General features: G+C 40.1%; 1 protein-coding gene across 1 annotated transcript in view; it reads right to left on the bottom strand.

Annotated features, from left to right (window-relative positions):
* Positions 1-24,003, bottom strand: part of MYZAP (myocardial zonula adherens protein) — a 52,022-nt gene that overhangs the window by 5,799 nt on the left and 22,220 nt on the right. The window contains 7 exon segments of the mRNA XM_030228371.2: positions 7,306-7,406; positions 7,839-7,894; positions 7,897-7,921; positions 17,804-17,909; positions 20,062-20,147; positions 21,941-22,069; positions 22,928-23,053. Coding sequence (XP_030084231.2) covers positions 7,306-7,406; positions 7,839-7,894; positions 7,897-7,921; positions 17,804-17,909; positions 20,062-20,147; positions 21,941-22,069; positions 22,928-23,053 — 629 coding nt within the window.

Genomic DNA, 24,003 nt, shown 5'->3' with positions numbered 1-24,003 from the left:
AAAGCACTTGCAGCACAGCACTACCTACAAGTTGTCAGTGAAACATATGAGCCATGAAATGGTTTGGGTGGGAAGTGACCTCAGAAATCACCTCGTTCCACCCCGTGCCGCAGGCAGAGACACCTTCCACCAGGCCAGGCTGCTCAGAGCCCCACACAACCCTGAACACTTGCAGGGACAGGGCAGCCACAGCTTCTGTGAGGGTGGGCAGCCACAGCCTCCCCACCCTCACAGGGCATAATTTCTTCCTTCTGTATCTAATCTAAATCTACTCTTTTTCATTTGAACCCCTTCCCTCCCTCGTCCGTCGCGACATACTCCTGCAAATGGTTTTGCCCCATCGTTCCTGTAAGTTCCCCGCAGGTTCTGAAAGGCCGCACTTAGGTTACCCCAAAGCCTTCTCTCTCGCAGGCTCTCCTCACAGGACAGGTGTCCATCCCTGTGCCAGCGGGCAGCAGAGCCACACGGCCATGTACAGCCTGAGCGCTGCCCGCATCCCCGCCCGCTGGAGCCCGGGGTTACCCGTGCCCTCCCCGGCCCCGCAGGCGCTGAACGGGAGCGGGCGGTTCGTCCTCTGCCGCCTGCAAGGGGACGGGAGAAGTCGGCGGGAAGCCCGGCCCGCTGCTCGGCGCCCGCGCTCCGGCTGCCCTCACCGGTCGGCCAGCAGCCGCTCCTGCCGCCTCAGCATCTCGCGGAGCTCGGGCAGCGCCCGCCCGCGCAGCCCCGGAGTCGCCGCCATGGGCACCCGGCAGAGCCCCGCGGGCCGCCATCTTGCCGGAAGTGACGGCACGGCGGCGGGGCCCGACTTGCTCGGAAGGCGAAGGACGGCGCGGCTGCGGGACAGCCCTGAGGGAGCTCGGGGGCTGCGGCAGCGCGGACCCGCCTTCGTCCTGCGAGAACTGCAGCGGCAGCTGGGAACGCTGCGCTCTGTGCCCTGCACGGCACGTGTGACACGTGCGGAGCGGCGCTGAAAGCCTGTGGCTTTGAGTTTGAGAGCAATTTGACATCTTTTAGCAATTTTTTGGGTCAGCACTGCGGCAGACTCTGACTTTTCCCCCTCCCCGGAGACCAATCTGGTATTCTGTCGGTTTTTCGACATCTTTTATCTGTTGCGCACTGCCTGGATCATCTGTGGAAAATCCACAGGAGAGTTTTGCCTAAGATTCAGGGAAATCCCTGAGTTTTTCCCAGCAGGAGATCCCCCGCAGTTCCAGGACAGGAGTTCATTGAATTGTTCATTGAACCTCTGTTACACAGGTTTAAGTCACGCACCTGTGTCACATCTGTGCCTCTTGCAAGAAGGGACACTCGATCCTGCAGGTAGGAGAGTGGGGAACACGGCACGGGACCCGCTCCTGCCAGCGGGAAATGACAATCTAGAAGGAATAAACTCATTAGACCACTGCTCTCACAAAATGTTAGCTGCTTTGTGACATACAGAAAAGCAATGCCAGTGTTTACAGTGGATTCAATTTATGTGCTCAACTGCATAATCACAGAAAAAAGTAGAGCAAAAAATGAAGAGAATAAATTGTTAATAACGTGGCTTCTGGGAATCACACCGGATCATTCTGTACCTCACTTGGAATACTGTTCACTAAGTCTGTATTTGTCCAAGTTCACTGGAAAGGAATATTGTTCATCTTTACAGTTTGGGAGTGTTAAATTTTGGAATAACATTGTCTGTTTACAGGTAGCCCACAGCTCCAGAATGATGAAAAAGCAGCTGAAATTTGGAAGGTGCTGGAACAAATATAGTCTTGGTTGTGAACAAGAGGGCGGTATCTAGACACCGTGCAACAGAGACAGCGTCAACTTCAGTACAAACTTGAAGAAGGAAATATAGATGTAGTAATTTAATATTATTTCTGCAAGAAAAGTTGTTATTTTCTGCTTTCTTCAACTTTATAAAATGTTACTTCTTTTCATTAGGAAAAGGAGCAAAAGAAACTTTAGATTGCAGGGTTTTTTTGGGGGGGGGTGGGCAGGAACTATCTTTAAAGTTTCTCTGCTCAGGAATATTGAGGAGGAGAAGAAACAAGTTCCACATACAATGCAAATCGCCTCCAAAATGACAAGAAAAAATGATATGAGTATTTGGAATTAAATTGAATAAATTTGACTTCATTCAGGAAAAAAACTCATTTCTTATCAGCATGATGCACCTTTATAATAATTCATTTTATTTTCCTTAAAAAACACAACTCCTCCCTTAAACTGATTTCTCAAAAAAAAAGTCCCAAACACTTCAAAAGCAAATCTATCTGTATTTATACCTATCAATGTACTGAGAAGCAACCATCAGATCATTGCACTGCCTACATACCACATGCCTTTACAGAATATTGTAACTTCACAGATGTTCACTTCTATGTATTTTCTCTTTAAATCAATAAGTCCCTTTTTCTTTTGAAAATATTCACATACCTTGAGTTGTAAATGGCTCCTGTGTCCTTCTTTTCTTGTGCTCCTTCTATGTTGTGCTTGAGGCAGGGCTGGAAGGGCCTTATCTCAGGTCTCTCATGCACTTTTCTTCTATTACACATGCAAATAGCCCCAGGGGCTGAACAAGAATGAAGTAAAATGTAAGTAGAATGAAACTTTCAGCATGTACATCTCCATTCTGTGGAGCAGGGATTTCCTGTGCAGAATTACAGACTTCATGCACAGAGTACTTACTTCTCACCTGTCCATATGCAGAAATTTTCAGATGTCAAATATTTAAAGCTCTCTGAAAAGCATCTGTATCCAGCTCCCAGAATCCCATGCTGTAGGTTCAGGACCAAGCACTGCCCATCTCAACAAGATTTTATCAGGGCTTGTTGGCAATCTGAGCTGAATACACATAAATAGGAAAGCATTATTTGAGTTAAAAACTTGACATTCTTCCTGGGAGCATTACAAACCCGTGACACTATGATTATTGTGTTCGCTCAACCTCTTCTTTAGCTGACATGTATATTGCTTTATTTTTATAGTCTTAAAAATAAATCTCTATTATCAGTAAGTGGATATAAACTGTAAATAAAGATGTGCCACAACCGTCCCAGTCTCATCCTGCTGAAGCCTGGAAAGCATCATCCCAGATGGATTCAGATGTTATCTGGATGATCTGAAGCTGTTGGGCTTTTTTCCAAGAGCTGTGCTGCCCAGTTTTTTTTTTATCCTGTGCAAGTCAATAGTTTTTTATTTCATGAAAGAGTTCATCTACTTTTGTGACTTGGCTTTGAGAGTCTTTAGCCAGGGAGTGCCTTCCTGTTCTCAAGAGCCCGTGTGCCAAAGGAAACACCGACTAGAACATCGAGGCTCTGCAGGAGCCGCTGTCCATTCCCACATGTTTGGAACAAACAAGGTTGTGAACAGTTGGAGTCTGCAACCTTTTAAGGCAGGTTTATTTCCAAAAGACTGTTGACACAACAGAACAACAAGTTTAAATACAGTGTTTATTGCAATTTATCCTTTTTATGTCCTACATACAGGATGTATTTAAAGCATACAATGTAATACATCATTTGTACAGCATATATGAAAAGGGTATCCCAAAATACTTTCCAGAGTATCTGGAATAAATCAAAAAAGAATACTTATCATGGTACAAATGTAGTCATACAATTGACTTATGTTTAATGTACTTTCTGGGACCTTCCTATATGGCTTTTATTGGTGTTTACACAAATTTTACTTCTTTCTAATGTGATAGTACTAATTAACTCAGTCTCAAATTGAGAAAATTTATTCAGAAGTGTTACAGTCTTTTCAGTCAGGTTTGTTATTATCTATGCTAGTTTACATTACTGCTCCTTTGACTGGAAAGCTCTACATTTTCATGTAACACAATGATATAAATACAGTTCCTCTCCTGTTCTTCACACTTGCAAAATTTGCACTAGTAGTCCAATCAAGTGATAGTCATCCAGCTCGCTGCATGTCAAAATGCTCTTAAAATACATCTTTGACTTTAGTCCTTATTTGGTTTAGAAAAAAATACTCTATTTCATCAAACAGTCAAGACAAAATTTACACAGAACACCTTTACAGTAAAAACTTAAGGCCGTGCTGCATTCCTCATAAAGTCTTGAGCAGATTATCATAATGTTGCAAGTCTCAGAGTTAAAAACAGCTTGCAGCATTTTCAGGAGATCCTCAGGAGTATGTTAAAAGTAAAATGAACTACCTTTGAGTCTGTGTCAAAACAGTATTTTGATACTTACCCTGCCCTCTATTACCATTCACTGAGCATCTCACAGTCATCAGGCTCTGTTTTTCGACTTCTGGCCAAAATCAGAGGTAAAGGATTTTCACTTTTTTAAACTTGTCAGTTAATGTCTTTTACAGCAACATGCATTTCCTTTTATCTAAAACTACCACATTCATCCATTCATCTTAAGTTTGAAAGTAATTTTCACAAAACATGGTCCAGAATTCAAGTCCTGAATTACAGAGGGACTGTTTGGGCACAGAAATGCTAAAAAACATTCTGTAAGACCTAAAGTTGCATCCCTAATGGACATTAATATACCTGTTGGGATTAGTCTTTTTCTTCAAAAACAGATCCTGTCCAGATATTTCCTGTTATCAGCCACTAGATGGAGATAAGATTTCATGGGTACAAAGCTTATACCTGAAATCAGAGTTATTATTCATCTTTTTGTGTGTTCAACATTATTATTTTAAATACAACTTTAGTAAGTGTACTTGATTTGAGTAGACAGGACTGAATTGCATTAGGCTGGAGATAAAAGCAATGCCTTTGTGAAGTTCTGTGGCAGGGGGAGCACCTCCTGGGATTGACACTGCATGCAATATTGATCATACAGAACCTATGTTGTTTGTTTTCTGTTGCAGGTACTGTAATTAGAAAAAAAAAACCAAGGTCCTTCATTCATGTTAACAGAATTTAAATAATATATTCCTACTTCATTTTAAACTCACTAAGAGTGGAAGATCAAACCAAGATGTAAATAATACCCTATATATATATTTAAATTAGTTCAGTACTAGATACAGTCACTCCTGCTGCTACTTGGAAGCCAAAGATAAGATTTTAATTGGTCTGGACAATAAAAATAAAAAAAAAAGGTACTCAAAACCCCAAATCCTGATTCAGGATTGCTATTGCTGTTGGAATTGCAAGGACTGCTGCAGGTTGTAGTAGGCAAACTTTTGTTTGATGAAAACTCCTTCCTTGAATGGAAAAGTAAATACATAAAGTGTCAGGGATTTTCCTACATAATTGCTACTGAATGTGTCACCCATTGTCACTCTGTCCCATGACTGAGGAAGTGCAAACCAGTACCTCAGTCCAACAAAGCAAATTCCATTATAATCTGCTCTATCCCTTACTGTTTTGAGCAGCAAACACAATATTCATCTGCCATGTGTTGAGGGAATTGTTCTAAGCAGCCCAGTTCATCTCTCCCTCCCAGACAAAGAGTGCTGGGTACAAAAGAGCTGCTCCCAGGTGAAGAGAGCCCTCAACTGCCCCAGGTCTCTGAGACAGGTGTGAGCCACCCTCACTTTGGACAGCTTCAGAGCTTCCACACAAACTCCCTCTGCCAGCACAGCGGCAGGTACTGCTGCAGTAGTACTGACAACAGAATACATTAGAGCTTCTTACTTAAACAGAATTACAACACAATAGAAGGAAAAAAAACAACAACTGTACAGCTATACAAGTCCTTACAGGCATTTGAAATGACACATTGCACTAGACAGCTTCTAAAGAAGCAATATTGCCTGACTGCTGCTTCTCTCAGCCTGCTGCCTCCCTATTCCCTCACAGTTAACATCAGTAGTAACTTCAGGTACAAAGTTACTTAAGAGCTGCTTTCAAGATAAATTTAGTAAGACTCCATGCTGCTGCTCTCCTCTAAACTGATAAAATCTTATCTAACCAAGCTGCAAAGGCGCCAAGATCTGCTCTTATTCGGAAAGCTGGCTGAGCTGGGGTCTCAGGAGGTACTGCTCCTTGTGCTGAATTCCAGCACTCTCTTGAACGGCGTGTACGTCCTCACCGGCCTCGGGCTTTCAGGAGCTCTGTTCTCAGAGCCTGTGCTGTTCAGGAGACAAGAGAAAGCTTACAGTGTAAAGGTCAGAGTATCACACAGCTGTAATGCCATGGCAGTGAACTTGTGCCCTTGTGTTGATATTGACAGGCTAAAATTAAACTTATCAGTGCATTTGGTATGTTCTATATTTCTTTTCTATAATGCCACAAAGAGTATTTGATAAAAACTGTGGCAGATACTGACATGTTTACAGGCCAGCATTTGCTGGTGCTCACAGTGGAAGGGCCAGCAATAAAGTTATTAGGATTAAGAGTCCTGTAACAAAAAAAGATAGTGATATTGCATTTAAGAACAGAATTAATCATTAAGAGTAATTCCATGAAATCTAACCTGGACAGAGGTGCATTCCTCATAGAGGAAAAAGAGGAAAAATATCAGATAAGTAGGGGCTGTGCTTACATACGGAGGGGCCCAAGAGAGGGCGACAAAGATAGGTTTCTATTGACAGTCTAAGGGAAAAAACAGTGTATTTTAGGTTCCAAAACACATGCCATTAAAATATGCTCTAGGCCGAACTCCAAAATGGGTGTATTTTTAAATTATGAAGGAAATTTTAGTTTGCTTGCTGATTTCATATGCTAATTTACATTCCTTCAAATGAAACAATTCAATTTGGAGAGTGGTTACAATGAACAAGTTTACTCATTGGTAATAAAAGCAATGTGAAGTGATCCTCCTTATTTTACTGGTTTGTTTCCTGTTTTGACTTTCCCTGAGGGGCCTTGTGGGGAATCCTAAAGTGCAAGCACAGAGCCCTGCTCCCAGGGCTCAGTGCCCTGCTGCAGGCTCTGGGCAGACAAAGCAGGGGAGAAGGGGAGGCAGCACACCAGGCTTTGCAAAGCCAGGCTGCAGAGCCCCTGGCACCACACCAGGCTTTGCAAAGCCAGGCTGCAGAGCCCCTGGCACCACACCAGGCTTTGCAAAGCCAGGCTGCAGAGCCCCTGGCACCACACCAGGCTTTGCAAAGCCAGGCTGCAGAGCCCCTGGCACCACACCAGGCTTTGCAAAGCCAGGCTGCAGAGCCCCTGGCACCACAGAGCAGCCACAGCGTTCCTGTGCAGCTGTGGCCATGTCATGGCACTGTTCACCTGGCAATCCTCCACCATAAATCACTGATGTAAACTGCACCTAGGAGTGAAGTGCTCTTTTAAAACTCCAACAGTTCATTAGCAAAATGGAGCACTGATAATGGACATTATGAGGAATTTTCCTACAAACAAGCAGAAAAAGTAAATACCTGTATGGAAGATCACATTCTACACCAGTATCTCTGGTCTCTATATTGGTCTTTTGTTGGTTTTCCATTAAGTAGTCCAGTTTATCTTGCAATTCTTTATTCTGGGAAACAGTAATTTTCATCACAAGTTTATTTTATTTGTGGTAATTAAACAAGGAAATAAAATTGCACAGTGCCCTTTCCCTAAAAGAAACAGTGTAAAAGTATGTATTGATAAAATAAAGGAATCCTTAATTCTGGAAAGAATATAAATTAAACCAACAGTTTTATTCAGAAGCTTCTGGTCTAAGTCATTATAAAACCATTAGAAAATTGTAAGTTAAGAAACTTAGACTGAATATTGAGACTTTATTACACACAATCCTGACTGTATGACTGGTGTCATATGTTTAATTTCCATTTGAAGAACAGCAAATGTATATTAGTACATATACTAATTGTACATCCAGATAGCACTGGATGACATTGGTTCAAATTAAATTTGCTTTCATAAAATAATCACAATAACGTAAATTTAAAATGTAATGCCTTACCTCACATTCTAAGAAAGAGATTTTGTCTAAAAGCTGTATTATAAATAATTCCTTTCTTTTACTTTCTTCCTTAGCATTTCAATCTATGAAGAAAAACAAAGACATTTAGTCTGATGGGGATGGGAAAAGGAAGAAAAGGATAAAAGGATCTAGGTATCACAGGAAGGAAACTTATTTAATATTATTGTTCAGAAACATCTGAATACCTCTAAGTATTCACAAACGGCTTTAATCCCTGGATTAGCTACCAGATTTAGTAGACTTTTACTAAAGTGAATTCATTTTGCAGAACAGCTAAACTGAAATCAAGGAACACTCAGAACACATTCATTTTTTTCTGGTAGTCATTGCAAGAATGACCATTTCTGAATACTCTGGTCAAATTTTCAATGTATTCTCACCAGTCACTTTTTAACTCTGTACATTACAATCTCTGCCAAAGGAGAAGGATAAAATACTCAAGGCACAATTGTGAAAACAATACTCTCCCAAAAATTTACTGCTATAAATTATAAAATATTTAAACAAAAACATACAGAACTGTGAAAAAAAAGAAGCAAAACAAATACACATATTGAACTGAAAAATGAAAAGCTGTAACACCAACTGAACTTGAATTCAGTCTCCATTACTTTCAGGTATCACATGTCACTGACACAATGATCAGTAGTTACTTGGAAAAGCTAAGACATAAAGGCCATACAGTGTTTTCAGCTGAACAGTTACAGAATACAGGAGTGGTCATCATCCATCTTTCTCTAGATCAGGTCTTTCCTTTTTTTCCTCTTTCAAAGGCCATAGAAAAACTACCCATGTCATCTAAAGCTATTATCATTTCAGTTTTCAACTCACAGAAACACAAAGCTTGTAGCATTTTCAGAGAATCTTAGAACACACCTTGATCTTCATATTTAATCACAACTTTGTTTAATAGTGTGACAATTCAGTTATGTTTTCCCTGGTTCAGTAGCTTCAGTCCTGCCAATAAACTCTACTTTAGAAAAGATAAACAGTTCTCTTAGGACTTTCAAGTGGTTCTTCTCTATTAATATTCTCCTACTGTGCATATAAGGAAATATTACTAACCAATAATCAGTGCCACACAAAGAAGCCCAAAGCCAAGCACAGCTGTGTGATCACACTGGCACTCAGCCATTCTTGCTTGTTATTGAAAATAACTCCATCAGCTGCCTAGGCTGGTTTTTACATCAAACATAAAATATTTCTGTTTCCAAATAAGTGATCAAACTATCTGTCATCCAAAAGCAAGACAACTTTTGTGTTTCACATACATTTACTTTAACTTATATTCATTCTATGATAGAAAGATTCTAAGATGTGAAATAAACTGACAGTAACCAGTATGTTCACCAGTATCATGTAAAAATTGATTTTGTGTAAGTTAAAATTCAAGTTCTGCTTATTTTTCACATTGGCTACAGAAAGACAGCTCCCTATGAATGTTTTGGAGTTATTTTAATTAAAAAAGTCTGAAGGCAAAGATAAGCATGGATGCCTTAAAATCTAACAGAGAATACAAAAAGGAAGACTTGGAGAAACAGCTTCCTCCCCTTCCCAAACACAGAACTGAACTCCAAAGAGACATTTTGTATTTTGGTGAGGATGCTCTAGGGACCAGCAGACTGAAGCATACACAACAGTACCTCCAGGCTCTCTGTAACATGTTTACATAATACCAGACAGAACCCATTAAAACCTTGCCCTTGCCCCAGAATTGCACCAGATTTTTAAAATCAGCTTCTTTTTTTTCCCTGCAGAGAATATTGTACTTATCAAGCTCTGTGTCTCAGTCTAGCAGTCAGACAGAATGGTGTGGTTAGACCATGTAGGTTACAGAATGATTGGGCCGTGAATTGTGTAATCTATATAAAACCTTTTGGTGGCTCTTTAAACATTAGGAACTCAGACACAGCCACACATCCCAAATGCATTTCAGGAGAAATAAATGCAGCAGTGAGGCTGCATTTGAGGTGCTAAAATGAGAGGCTGTTTCAGCACCAGGAAAATGTCCTGCTGTTCTGCTCCCTGGACACAGCAGAGCCCCTGTGTGGTCACTGTGAGGTCACTGCCGAAGGAAAGCAGGCTCAGAATGGAGCAGGAATTCTGCACCCCCAGACACATGGCCAAACAGCTGCCCCAGTAGCTACTGCAGGCCAAGGGCTGAAACATATGTCCTGACACAGATGACACATCCCAGCACAGTAATTTCCTATAAAAATAAGTTTATTTACTGAATAAGGACATGAGTACACATCATCTTATGCCATTAACATCAGGAACAAAAAAGCTGATTTCATTAATCCTTGAGAGGGTATGTCACAGGGAACCAGGAAAAACAGGAATAACTCTAAGAGATTATATTAATATATTATTAAAAATAAATTTTAAAAACCCACAAATCCACATCTTGAGAATTTCTTTCTTTCTAGAAGCTGCATAAAGCAAGGGAACATCTCGCAGGTGTCAGAGCAATAGATTTTGACTTTGGGTTGAATACAAAATAAGGAGAAGAGGAGAAGCAAGATGGGTCAAACACAACACTCAACTCCAGGCCTGAGTGGTGGCCAGAACAGTCAAAGAAATCCGTGCAAGCCAAAGACTCCCAAATTCCAGGGACTGACTCTCGTATCCAAATAATTTCTGGACTGACTTCAGGATAAAATTATCATCAAGATGTTCCTATGTTTTCTTTGGTCAATGCTCATAGTCTACAATCCGCCTCATCCTTGCTGTGTCTGCAGACTTCAGGAGTTTTTGCTCACTGAACTCAGCAACTTGCTTCCAAGCCTGGCTTTTGCACAACTACCCTCTCAGATTTATTAATAATTTTCTACAAGCACTATTCAGGTGCATCCTTCAGGCTCTCTCTGCCAACCTTTCCAGAAATGTCCAGACCGACTTTCCCTAGCCCTTAATTCTTGACCTGATATTGTTAAGACTCCACATTTCTACCTGTATTTCTATAACCTTCCTGTCCACATTGAGCACTCAAAACTGGCAACCTACTTGAGGCATGCCATGCTCTCAGCCCTTCAGCCATCCCACCTTGATTCCTGGCATTTCCCTGCCAGGCAGAGAAAGGGCACCAAATCTCTCCCCATCCTGGCACGATCCATGAAGTTCACTGCCAGTGGTGCTGGGTGGGCAGCTTGCCTTTCACATACCCACTGCAATTTCCAATGGTCTGAATCAGCATGCAAGGTCCAACATGGAATGTGAATCATCCTGAATTTATCCTCTGACTCAGGATTAATATGGTCGCTGACTTCCTTTTCAGATTTCTCATCCTTGTTTCTGCCCTACTGCTGTCACCACCTCTGCTTTTGCCCCCTTCAGAAAACTTTTCTCGAACTGCCTCAGATTGTCACTTTTTCTTGCTGCATCTCCCAGAAAATTCAATTCTTCTTGTCCATCCCATTGATGAAGATCTCTTTCTTTCTCATTTCTGCTCCTTACAGATTCTCCAAATACCAAACAATTGTCACGGTACTTGAATGGGCTGTGTAAGTACTAAACTTTGCTTCCCTAAGATGGAAAGTGAGATGAAACAGTCAACAGCATTAAACTGATCTCGTGGACAGAATACCTAAGAAGAACAGTCAAGAGAAGAGTTGGAGAACTGCAAGACCTAAAAGGAAGAGTCTGTAAAGAAATGCTGGATATGTGACTAATGGTATTAGATTGAAAAGTCAACAGAATTACAAAGCTATTAAAGCAGAAGGGAAAAGCATCTTGAGAGAAAACTAAAATTGTATTTAAATGTAGAGTCTTTATAAAGAAAGCCTGAAATAGGAAACTGTTTTATTCTATATAACTCAGATACAGATTTGGAGACATCAAACTATACAGTGATCTCCTGCATTGGAACAGATCCAGCTATTAGGAAAACTCAGTCACCATTTACCACTTAATAGTATTATTCATTCCTTTAAAATATTTACCAACACATAGTTTTAATATATATAAGTATCCTATTATTCAAGTATATCTATATTTTCCTTATTCATCCACCATTAATGAACTGGGCATCAGTAACACCAATACAGAGACAGGAACAAATTAGTCAGAAATATGACTGCACAGGACAAACAGATGCTACACAGCATGCACAAAACAAGACAGACAAGACATTGCAACATCAGCCTGAGCTCACAGAGCTAACTGCTGTACAAGGAGAACAGGATTTTCCTCGGTCCTGTATTTCACTGGACCTTAACTGGTATTTATGGAGGCTAGACAAGAGTTCAAACTTTTTCAGGGAGCATAATGCAGTGAATAGGAATGAGCACCTTTGCCTTTTAATCCTTCTTAAATCACATGAACAACTATCCACTTAAACTTACACTTTTTAAATCTCAAATTGCATATACAGAAGAATTAACAACTGATTTAGATTAATGCACCAACGTAGAGACCTTCCTAAATGAATGAGCTCTATGAACACATTATCCAGTGGTTGATGTCCATGTATTGCTAACGCAGGGGCTGACATGTCCTAATGAGTTACAGACATTGGCTCATTGTCTGCACATCAACCCACCTCGTTAAGCATTACCTTAGTAATGGGCAAGTTTCTAATTTATGACTTGGCCTGGCAATTCCCAGCTGAAAGTGCTGATGTTGTGCCTATATAAACCCTCTCACCAAACACCAGCAGTGGTTCTACTTCTGCCAACAGATAAGCATTGGACTGCTTGCTCAAGTCCACTGAGGAATGCTGAACACTTGTACTGGGAAGGGGGGGAGGAGGGTGTGGGAAGTTATTAATGTTCTGTCCTTTGTCTTCTTCCTCCAAGATCCCAAGGTGTGTTTCTCTTTCTACATTTCTTGTTCTGCATTTTTGTTGTTGTTTTGCTTTTATAGTAGGTACTATGCAATGCAGATTTTGGTTAATAAAAGTTTGGCATCTGTTGTTGGTAATTCCATCTTCTCCTCCTTCTCTGTGGCTTCTCTTGCATGACCTTGAAACTGTTCTTCCATATTAAAAGAGGGAAATTTCACTATATATCTGAAGTTGGAGTGTCTTGATACAGATGTTTTCAGATGTTTAAGTCTTTTTTGGAAAAAATTCTTCTTTTTATACCCCGTTTGTGCAATACAAAGTATCTTCTGTATTTGGGATATCATTGGCTCATTAGCACTGTGTCCTTTCATGCAAGTATCCTCCCCGACAGAACAGGAGACAGCTTCTCCCTGGTGTCTGGTCACCATTTATTATCCAACGAATCTGAGACTAAAGTTGGAGAACAGCTCATGGGCCATGACCTAGAGACAGTTCAATTCAGTAGTTAGGGGAATTTCATGTGAAATCTAAGTTCTGTAGATAATTTCTTGGCATGAGATCAAATATCCTTTTTTCTTCAGATCCCTTCAGAACAGCTTCCTATATCTGCATCAACCCCCTTGCTTTGCTTATAAACCGTAAATGCTAATTTCCTTCCCTCCTCTGCTTCTCAACAATGAAACAACATTACATATAAAATAAGCTTACTGTGCAATGAAATTGCAATCTATTTCAAAGTGAACTGCATAAATCTCAAAACTAAACCTCTCTTAAATCTCTCCAGGTTTGAAATTGAGATCATGCCACAAAATAATTATATTGCTAATTTAAAATCTATGTTTTGTATTTCATTTATCTTACATGAAAGTCTCATTCCCTGCAGTGGCACAGACAGGATGAACTGGTTGACCCATCAGACAGATACCTAGAAGAGAAGCTTTTACCTCTCTCACAGAACAAGAGCAATTTCAGCCTTGAAGGGAACAGTGAGGTAGCAGCTTCCCATGCCCTCCCATGGTGCCTCTGTGCCTGCATCTGTCCCATCTCTGCAGGGGAAACTCCTCAGTGGAAGGGCCTGAAGTTTGTGTGCCTCTGCCTTTCACCTGTAAGTCTCCCTGCAAATTTTTCCTCTCATCAAACTGTCTTTTACCTGGATTGCCTTTGCTCTACCCAGCCATACTTTAAGACAGCTATAAAGGCAAAGGCTAAAAAATCTGAGCCTTGGGTGACCCACTCTGGTCATCTGTCTCTCCTTACTTGCTTTTTGAAAGCCTGTGATGTAAAAATAGTATAAGAAAAGGGCTGGGTTTCTAAACACCTGCCAAATGCAAGTCCTGCACTTTTAACTGCCATTACTGCATTTATAACATACTACACTAAGCTGTGAACAAATAGATTTGTTTAACAAAACAGTTCAACCCAGGGATAAATCTGTCAGCCATAAATCATCTGCAATCTCTCTCTAATGAGAACATGAGGCTTTAAGACAATGCAGGATAACTTTCTGCTCAGCTGGTGCACTAATGAGCAGCAATTTTTGCTCTCACAAAAAAGAATCCCTAAGAGGATGAAAAATGTGTGTGCATGAGAGCTAACACACAGAGGTGTTGTAGGTCACCATCTCCAGAAAATTTCCATTTTATTTCTCCCATTTATTTTTCTTCTGAAAGTTATTTTCTATGCTTCTATTTAATTTATGACTAGTTTGACTAGATCAAGTTGAAAAAGGTTTTATTAATGCCTGAGATGGAAGGGTTTCTTTTCAGAGGAAAAAAAAATAGAAGCTTTTTTTTTTTTTTTTTTTTTTTTTTTTTTTGCTAAGGAGTATAAGCACACTGAATTCTGAATGTCCTCCTCTGCCTGGGCTCAATTCCCTGGATCACATAATCATTGCATTCAGTACCAACATGATGAGATCTGTGAAGAGGAAGGTGTTAATACTCTTTTCCTCTGTGGCCTCCTACATCTGATGCTTCTCTGGCAGCATCCCCTTTCCTGCCTAAGTTAGGACTGGCCACCACCTCCTAACACATTTTTAAATGCAATCAAAATAGCACCAGAGGTGTTAAGAGTTGCCTGCTGCATCACAAACTCCATTCTAAAGCTTCTCTTTCACTTCCTCCTGGCTGTTTGCTGTTCCTTTACAGAATGCCCTGCATCTGTGATTTGCAAACGATCCATCATCTTTCCCAGAAACCACTTAAGAGCAAACTATTCCGTGATTTTTTCCAGCCAGGAGATTCATCTCAGTACTTGTCCAATTTTGACAGTTCTCCATATGAGTTTGAAGCAGTACATCTTGTTTGTTCAGCATCCCTTTGAAGTGATGTTCATTTCTCCAATTTCTCTGAACTGGAGATGGTAACAGCATAAACTTGCTGTGATTTGCACTGGAAGAGTAAAGCCCTTATTTATACTTCAAATCTGTGTCCAATATATGAAGATTCATAGTAAAAAAAGCTCATCCTGTAGTCAAGCAAGTTTAGGCTTTGTCACCTAGCAGCTCAAACAGTAACCCTGTTTCAGCTTCAATTTCTGCTGATAATTTTAACTACTTCCTTTCCTTCCACTTCTCTCCTGAGTTTCCCAGGTTAGCCTGTTCTCACTCTATTGACTGCCACAGAGAAGCTAAGTGTTTCAGAAAGCAAGTTTTCTAGCTTTTGAATGATTTGGTTATTCTTTCTTAATTATTTAAATGCAAGTTATCAATATGATTAAAATACCCTCATAAACCCTAAGATGGCATGTTACTTTGCAGTATTTTCATGGCTGGTATATGTAATGAGTAACAGGGCAGGTTTTCTTTACATTTTTCTTGATATCCCTTGCCATTACATTCTGTAATCAGTTAAATTTAGTGTAGGGAGGATGTGTGTTTAAATATACTCTGATGAACATGTCTTCCGGGACTTAAATAGTAGTGCAATCTTCCCTATTTGCTCTAGCAGATATTTTTAGTGCTGCTGCTCACTAGTTTTCAACCTAACTTCAGAACAGACTCTTCAGATAGCATTCCTTTTCAATATTTTTGTTGCCAACTTTTCAGCTTCTATGGCATAGTTAGCAAGTGTTTGCTTAAAATGAGCCAAAAAATACTTGTCTAATATTATGAAAAGCACAAAATTATGAAAAGCACCCCATGCTTGGATAGTTGAGGACATACATATCTGCAGTGTTTTTTCTCTTGCCCCATGGTGAACTCTTCTCTATATTATTAAAACTGCTGGTTTTAGGCCTTTAATTAAGAATCTAGTTTAAACCAGGGCATGCCAACTATATTATGGATATTTTCTCAAACACAGTAGAAACACAAGCAACAAATAGCACAAAATTAAGAAAGAAAACCCCAAACATTAAATGCTTGATGTATTTGGTACCACCTCACCTGATCAAACCTCTGGTACAGGAGTCTGGCTAGCTCACTAGTGAAAATATAGATGTAACTACACAGGTGTTCATGCAGAAGGAAGCTGAATTAAAATAAAGATTAAAACACACAGGGACTAAAGGAAAGAGCAAAAATATCTACCCTATGGCTAGGTGGCAGTCAAGACTGACAGAGGTTTAACTGAATCTGAAAAGCAGGCAGTCAGATTCAGTTAGAAGCAGACGTGTTTGACAATGAATAGTGACTTGGTCACCTAACACTCGTTAAATAGGATAACCAGATGGTCTAGAAGGGCTTTCTGTGTATGTGCAGGCACCAGCAGAGATACATTACAAGTAATTAGCAAGCTAAACTTACCCACTAAATCTAATATTAATGAATAATAATCATTGGCTCAAGCTTTATATGTGGTTTTATTCCAAAACAAAACATAGAGCTGAAAGGACTTGTTATACCAATGCAGCCCACTAGAGGTCAAGTTAGAACCAGAAGTTTAAAATGTATTTAGTAATAAAGGGCAAAATTTAGGCCACCATCCTCATGTATTACTAGATCCATTCAGGGTGCCACATATATCATAAATCCTTCAGAAAAAAACCTCTGGTGTACAGAGATACAAAGCAGATTAAATAATTGTTCCCATAATCCATTATATAAGTGTTCCCATAATCCATTAATTAGATGGATTGGATTATTGGACTGGAGAAACTTTCTTTATTAAAATACCATGGTATGAAGACTGTAAATTCTGTTTTAGACCAGCTTAAAAACAGTGATAATGGTGAACTAAACTAAAACCAAAACCTCAAGACTTGATATGTCTGATACAACAGAAAAACTTTAATCCCTCTGTGTAAAAGGCACTAGCATCACACATCTGCTCATACAGAAGGGCTGCATCAGAATCTTATAAAACAAAGCATGTGTAAATGCATATAAATACAAATGCAGAAAGAATGCTTTAGAATTGAGTGGTTTCTAAACATTTGCTATCTTGAGGGAATGATGTCCAGATACAAATCAAAGGTCTCATGAACACCCATCTGTGCAGTAGGAGCCTCATCTAATAGAGCCATCAGCTTTGTAAAGCTCCAATTTAAACTTATCTATTTCCCATGTCATTCTTCCCACTTGGACAAACAGAAATGTTTGCAATTACAGCCTTCTGATCACAGAACAGTTTCCTGACACACAGGTAGCCTATAACCTAAAGCATTTATCCAGCAAAATTCCACTGAAAATTTTACAGGAAATGGCAGCAGCAAAGATAATGTCCCCAGCCCAGGGTAAGAAGAGACGAGCAGTGAAAACCTGTGCTTGCTCACCTATTTCTGTGAGGAATCATATTAAACAAACAAACAAAAATGTAAGCAAAATCTCCCAAAACCAGAAGAACAAAGCAATAAAGGTCAGCTTTTGCCTTCCACTTCTGCACAGGAAGGAGACTGTTAACGAGTAGAGTGAATCATATCAGAGGTACCCTCTGAACCGTTCAAACTGAACTGAGCTGGAAGTTGTGTAGCATTTCCTGAACACCCATGAAGAGGCACAGAACTAGTGTCAGCCTAAAGATCACAGTATATAACCCACAGCCAGTGCATTAAAGTGCTTTCATCTACTCTTTCTGCTTCACTGGCTCCAGATGCTTAACTCAACTTCCACTGTAACAAAGGTGGCATAAGGCAACTACACAAAGAACACAGTTCTGTTTGGATTATGTACTAAAAGAATTAATGCTCCCCAAAGACTCTGAGGTGTTTTACTACATCTCACCTCCTCAACCATATGCTTGACTTTCTTCTGCTGGCAGTGGACCATGTCATCCAGATGCTTGATCCGCTCTCTCAAGCTGGCTGCTACCTCCTCCAAATGCTGTGACCTGGCAAAACATGCAAGGCTCAAGCCTGTGAGTGGGGAGCTATGCAGTGTATGCAGAACAAGAACAGCCCCCACAATCCACCATAAATCAGGACGGGCAAGTCAAATTGCACTGACAGATGTCAAATTGTCCAAAGTACATTTTAATGTGATCTTAGTCCAAGTGGCTGTCTCCACCCAAGTCATCTCACCTTTGTCTTGCATACTGACATGCTTACTCAGAGCCTGAAGTGCTGACAATTAAACAATGTGACACAACTCATCTCAAGGTGTGTTTCCCTTTAGTGAAAGGCTTTCAGACAGCTAGATCTTTAGCTTCAGAGGGACACATTTAGCCTGACTTACTACTACCTGCAAATATTTTGGAAATGAGTGCTAAACAAAAGCCAGGAAGCAGGTCTGCTTTCAAAACTGTCTTACTGCAGGGGAGCCTTGAGTCAAGAATTTGGCAGAGCTGCCAACAGCAGCAGAATGCTAACTGGAATAGTATTAACTCCTCAGCAGTCAGCAGGAGTGCTATGAATGGTTTAAGTTTGTGCATACAGCTCTTCAGATAGATTCTGTATTTCTTCAAATCTTTTTAATACAGAAAGTGAACTCCTACAGAACTCCTGCCACAAGTTGGTTTGGCAGCTTGTCAGAAAAGTAGCTGTAGAATATGCAAGGAAACCAGAGTGAAGCTTTTCCATAAGTTTTTGTCTCTTTGGTCATGGGAGTCTCCATTTTTATCTGAATGTCCAATTCTTAAAATTTGTCAAAGAAAGCAATTTCTTGCCTACAAAATAAACTGCTGCACTCCTAGGTTCAGGACTGGACAGAATTTGAGAATGGGAGGAAGGGAATAAAAAACAAAAAGGCTTTTTTCATCTTGGTCTGTGCACAGCAGAAAAAAAAACTGTTAAAGCTGCAAATAGAAAAACCATTCCAAGACAAAGCAGCAGATGGCAAACTGTAAGACATGATTCCAGTGAATGACTGAATTGTATGCTGTTTCCCCTCAAAAGAGTCTCTATTAACAGTGAAGTACTCTGCAGAAATGTAACTGCAGCACTTTGACAAGGACTCAAAAATTTCAAAGCATTGCTGCAGGTTTTTCAGTTGTGTGTATTAACATCTGATAAAACTTTAATTTGTATTGTAATTGCAATCGTAGCACATATTTTGTATCTCATCGGAAGATTCAGGATCTTAAGCACTGAAAGCAATGGAGAAATGGAACAGACATCCTTCCTAAGGTGGAGCTTGAGTGTCTGATAAGGTACAGACAGGTAAAGACAACTTAAAAATAAACCAGCATCATCTGAACAAGCATCATCTGAACATAGATTCATGGCTTGAATGGCAGAGACTGCAACTGTGAGCTTGCTAGCATTGCACAAATTCCTGCCTGAACACTGCCTTTACCCTTTTACTGCAGCATAACTTTTCACACTGAAAAGGATTCACTGAAGCAAGAAGTGTCTGTGTTATTCAGAGGTAAAGGAAAACAGCAATTATCTTTCATCTCCATATTCTATGTTGTATGTGAGTGACATCTGTTCACTTGAAGTTATTAGTTTAACAGGCTGCTGTGAAAAGCCATTCTTGCTCTGAAACCAGAGAAGCTGGTCACAGATCAATACAAGGCACTGAGAAGCTCTCAGCAGGAACCTCCTTTCATGTTTATGCTTCCCAAAAAACAGCAGGAAACCCAAAACCTTAAAACTTAATTTCTGGGTGCCACAGAACCATAAGTAGTAATCAAGTACTATTTTTCAGTCTCTGGTTATACTTCATCTTTACCCACTGAAGCAGTGTCATACAAACCTTTGAGTTTAGATAGTGAAAGTATTCATAGTCAGGATCATACTCTTCTGAATTCGGGAATGCATGTTTAAGAAAAATGCAAGCTACAGATATGTCACAGCTTGTTGACCTACAATGGACTCTGCACATTTGCAAACAACTTTTCAGAAAAGATGCATGAAGGTCATCATTCTTGAAAAAAAAAAAAGTCTGGATATTATACATGTCAATAAACCTACATTCAGATGGACAATCCCTACCAGACTGCAGTTTTAAAGTTAGAAAAGGCAAATTTCAGATGTCTACAAAAACAAAAATCCCACGTTTCCTAGCAATAGTAGAATTTCCACAGGCAAGTTATATCTCACCTTTCACTGTCAGAGTTGTTTTCAGATTTTGCTCCAGATATTTGTAGTTCATTTAATTCAAGTTGTTTTTGCAGCTGGTGACGTTCCTAAACAAGAAAAGTTATCATTCAGTTCTCTATGTATCAAAATGTAAAGGCTTCACAAAGCATACTTCATTGCAATTCAAAACATAATTTGTGAAATTAAAATAGAAACTGATTAAACAAAATTCATGCATTTGCTATAGCCAAGGAGGACAGAATACATAATAATAAAATCAATTTCCCAGCTATGCACGGAAACAAGATCAGTTTTCAACTTCCTGTATGAAGATGTACGGTTGTACTTCATATTGAAGCTTTTTCAATAAAAAGATGAATCATCAAAATCTTTAACTACATAAAGTCAAATTGTCCACATTATCACTCCAAAAAGATCTCCCAATCCAAGGTTGAGTTAAAAGGTACCGATGCATTTTCTTCCCCAGAGCATTCCTGTTTATTTTTAAGTGCCCACCAGCACAGTGCTTGTGAAGATCTGTGAGGACTTAGGGTCTGAGTCAAACAAGTTAACAAAGAAGTGTAAGTAAGTGTAAGTAAGCGTGTTATCCACCTGGAGGGCAATTTAAGAGGCATTCAGTCTCACTGGGTGAGTATGAGCCAGATAAGAGCAGATTAAAGAACTAATGTGAAGGAACTCCTTTGTACTTGTGAACTGTACTGCAATCCTACATTCACTGCATGATACTTAAAAGTTGTAGGCTGAAGACCAGATGAAGTTAATGGAGCCACTAGAGGGGCATATTATTAGGTTGAGTAATTTCTCAGTGTAATCATTAATTCTACTAATGAATTTGCAAGCATTAGACAAAAGGGACTCAGTGCACATTAGACTAACCGCACAAGCCAAAACGACTGGCTTATAAAAATCTATTTCTCAGTAGCTACTGATATTTAATATGTACTACAGTAAAGTGAAATTAGAGAAAAAAAACACTTCATTGGAAAGAGCAGAAGATTGTACTCCCTCCCCTGACTAAAACACTCTCTGCTCCTGTGTTAGAGATAGTGAGGCATGAATCTTCAAAGATGAGTTGCCTGCTATTGAGTAAAATGAGAAATACCAAAGTACATCCAAGACCATTTCATAGTCATTGCAGCCAAGGCTGCTCTTGAGCTTCACATTCCCCAGCAGCTCCTCCTTGTTGGTGACAACAAGGTCTAGAATAGTATCTCTCCTCACTGGCTCCTCTATCAACTGGAGAAGGAAGTTATCATCAACACATTCCAGGAACCTGGATTGCTTATGCTCTGCTGTGTTGTCCCTCCAAATGATATCAGGATGGTTGAAAATCCCCATGAGGACCAGGGCTTGTGAACAAGGGGCTGCTCCCATTGTCTGCAAAGGGCCTCATCCTTTCAGTCTTCCTGGCTGGGTAGCCCCCTACTCTGATGTCACCTGTCCCTGCCCCTCCCTTTAATCCTGACCCTGTAGGTTTTCCATCAACTTCTTACCCATCCCCAGACACAGCTCTGTGTACTCTATGGACCTACCACAGCAACATTTCTTAGAGACTCTGGGTCATTTATGATTATTACTTGATTAGGCTTAAGACACCTTGCACACTGGAGAGACACTGGTTTTTAAATTCTCTCTTTAAAATAATGATTCATTTCCTAAATAAATGCTGTCCTGTAAGGACCACCAGGAAGATAGAACCACCTCCTCATCACAGAGTCTCTGTGGCAATCCAGGTGCATTTACTGATATAAATACAGTAACTAAGATGCAAACAGCAATGGTATGGCACTGAGCAGGGAGCTGAGCAGCAGAACAATAACTGGAATTTCCTCCATGCACTTGGTGCATTTCCTGTCAAGGCAGCAGTCAGCTCTCCTACCTCTTCCATGCGTTCAATCAGCCGGTCCAGCTCACCAATCCTCTGGTCTTTCTCCTGTATGGTTGTTTCTGTAACCTGCATCTTCTTGTTTGCCTCTTCAATAGCCTTCAGAAGCCGATTTGTTTCCTCCTACAAACAAGAACATTTACAGTCTCATTAGCATCTAAGGTATTAATGAGGAATATTTCTTCTTCTTTTTGGATCTAGGGCCAGGCTAACAGCTTTTAAAGAGCTCAAAGCTTTTCACTACACCTGCTCAGAAATCTGGAAGAGTTATGACCCTAAGAGTCAATTATATAGAGCAAAAGACTAGGGGTACTTTGAAATACACAGGTATTAGTAAAGCATCACTATGACAATCCAAGAGAAACTTTTACCCATTTCTTAGATAGCTGATTTCCCTTCCCTTTCACCAAAGATGCTTTTAAATTACAGCATGAGAAAAATATGCTGCTGCAAAAGACCGCTTTCTAAATACATAGCTGGCCATGTTCAGCTTTGTACTTGCCTTACATGTAAAGCAATATGAATTAAAAGGAGCATCCATCTTCAGTCTCCATCATTATCTGACTCTATAATTTTAAAAAATGCAACAACTGACTGCTCATGGAAAGGTTTAACTTGGGGGTGGAGGGAAATTGGGGGACAGGAGAGTTCGTGCTCCAGTAGCACACAGTGAAGTTGTTCCCTTTCTCATTTTTAAACTGTCACTTGTTAAAATTGGACATTATGTTTTCCTTTTTTTAGAGAATCAGAAGTTTAAAAAGCCTAGTTATCCTATTTCTAGATTTTGAAATCTGGATTATCATTGATATTACTATGTTTGAACACAACTCCTACAACCCCAAATGCTTGGAAAGCTTAATAGCTATGGCACAACTAATCACAGAGACAGAAGTGAAGGAACTTGCATCAACTCCGGAGTATGAGGCGATTACAAAACAGCATTCAAGCTAAGCACTGCTCTTGCAGACTGGCTCTACATACCAGGAGCATTTCTTTCTCAGCCTTGTGTTTCTGTTCCTCCTCTCGCATTTTTTCCTCATACTGACTGTACAGCTTTCTGGTCATCTCTCTCATGACTTCAGCATTGGCTTCCTGTGATGATTCCACCTATGAGAGAGGAAGGTTGCCCCATCAGTAAGTACAGTATTGCTGGCAGAGCAGGAGAAAGAGTTCACATGATGAGAAGATAAGAGTTTGAAGTTAAACTCCCCCTTGTTATAAATCTGCATTGCAAGAGTAGATTTCCATTTGCATCAAGACCATTTACAGCATTCTGCCAGTATTCACATAATTTCATCTGTAGAAGTTACTGTTCCATAAAGGTCCATGTTGTCTGAATTGAGCTCATTTAGTCATTGCTGATCCAAGATCAGGCCATGCCTCTAAGTCACTTGGTTTGTTTCCCCATTGAAGCAATATTGTCTCCCCCTGCTCTACTGAAGCATGGACTAGAGATGGACTAGACTCAACTTCTCTTTCTAAATGACCATGAACACCCAAAGCAATACTTTATTGCAGTACCTTCCCTGTAATCAACCCAAAAATTAAAATTCTCAGGTGTGTGGAAGGGTTAATTTTTAACAAGAGAACCAGAAACTTTACTAGAGCTATGGGGAAGAAGGCAGAATGGTAATCCAGAGACAGGATTTCCTGTGTTGGCTGAAAACACTGACTGAACCACACCCTCAGTAATTAAACACCAGATAGGATCTTCACAGCTTAGGTCCATCTACTATGTAAACCACAATAAAAGTGAAGTAAAACAGCTAGTACAGAACTTAGTTCTCCTCCTAGAGATGCTGTGAATCAGCCAAGGTTATAGTGAAATGCTGTGGGTGCTACAAAAGTGACAGGAAGAGGAGGAATAAAGTGCTCCCTGCTGATCACCACACAACACACAAAATACAGACTTCTGATGATTGAGGTTTTGGCTTGGATTTTTTTTCCATTTCAAGGACCAAAAGGTTTAGTAAACCCTTGGGTACATCTTGCATGGCAGAAACAAGCTTGTTTAGTACCCTGTAGAAAAACAACAGTGTGTTTCATTCTTTGAAAAG

This window comes from Serinus canaria, chromosome 10, assembly GCF_022539315.1.
Source record: "Serinus canaria isolate serCan28SL12 chromosome 10, serCan2020, whole genome shotgun sequence".
Lineage (NCBI taxonomy): Eukaryota > Metazoa > Chordata > Aves > Passeriformes > Fringillidae > Serinus > Serinus canaria.
The sequence above is the reverse complement of the archived record's forward strand: the minus strand, read 5'-3'. Positions and strand labels throughout refer to the sequence as shown.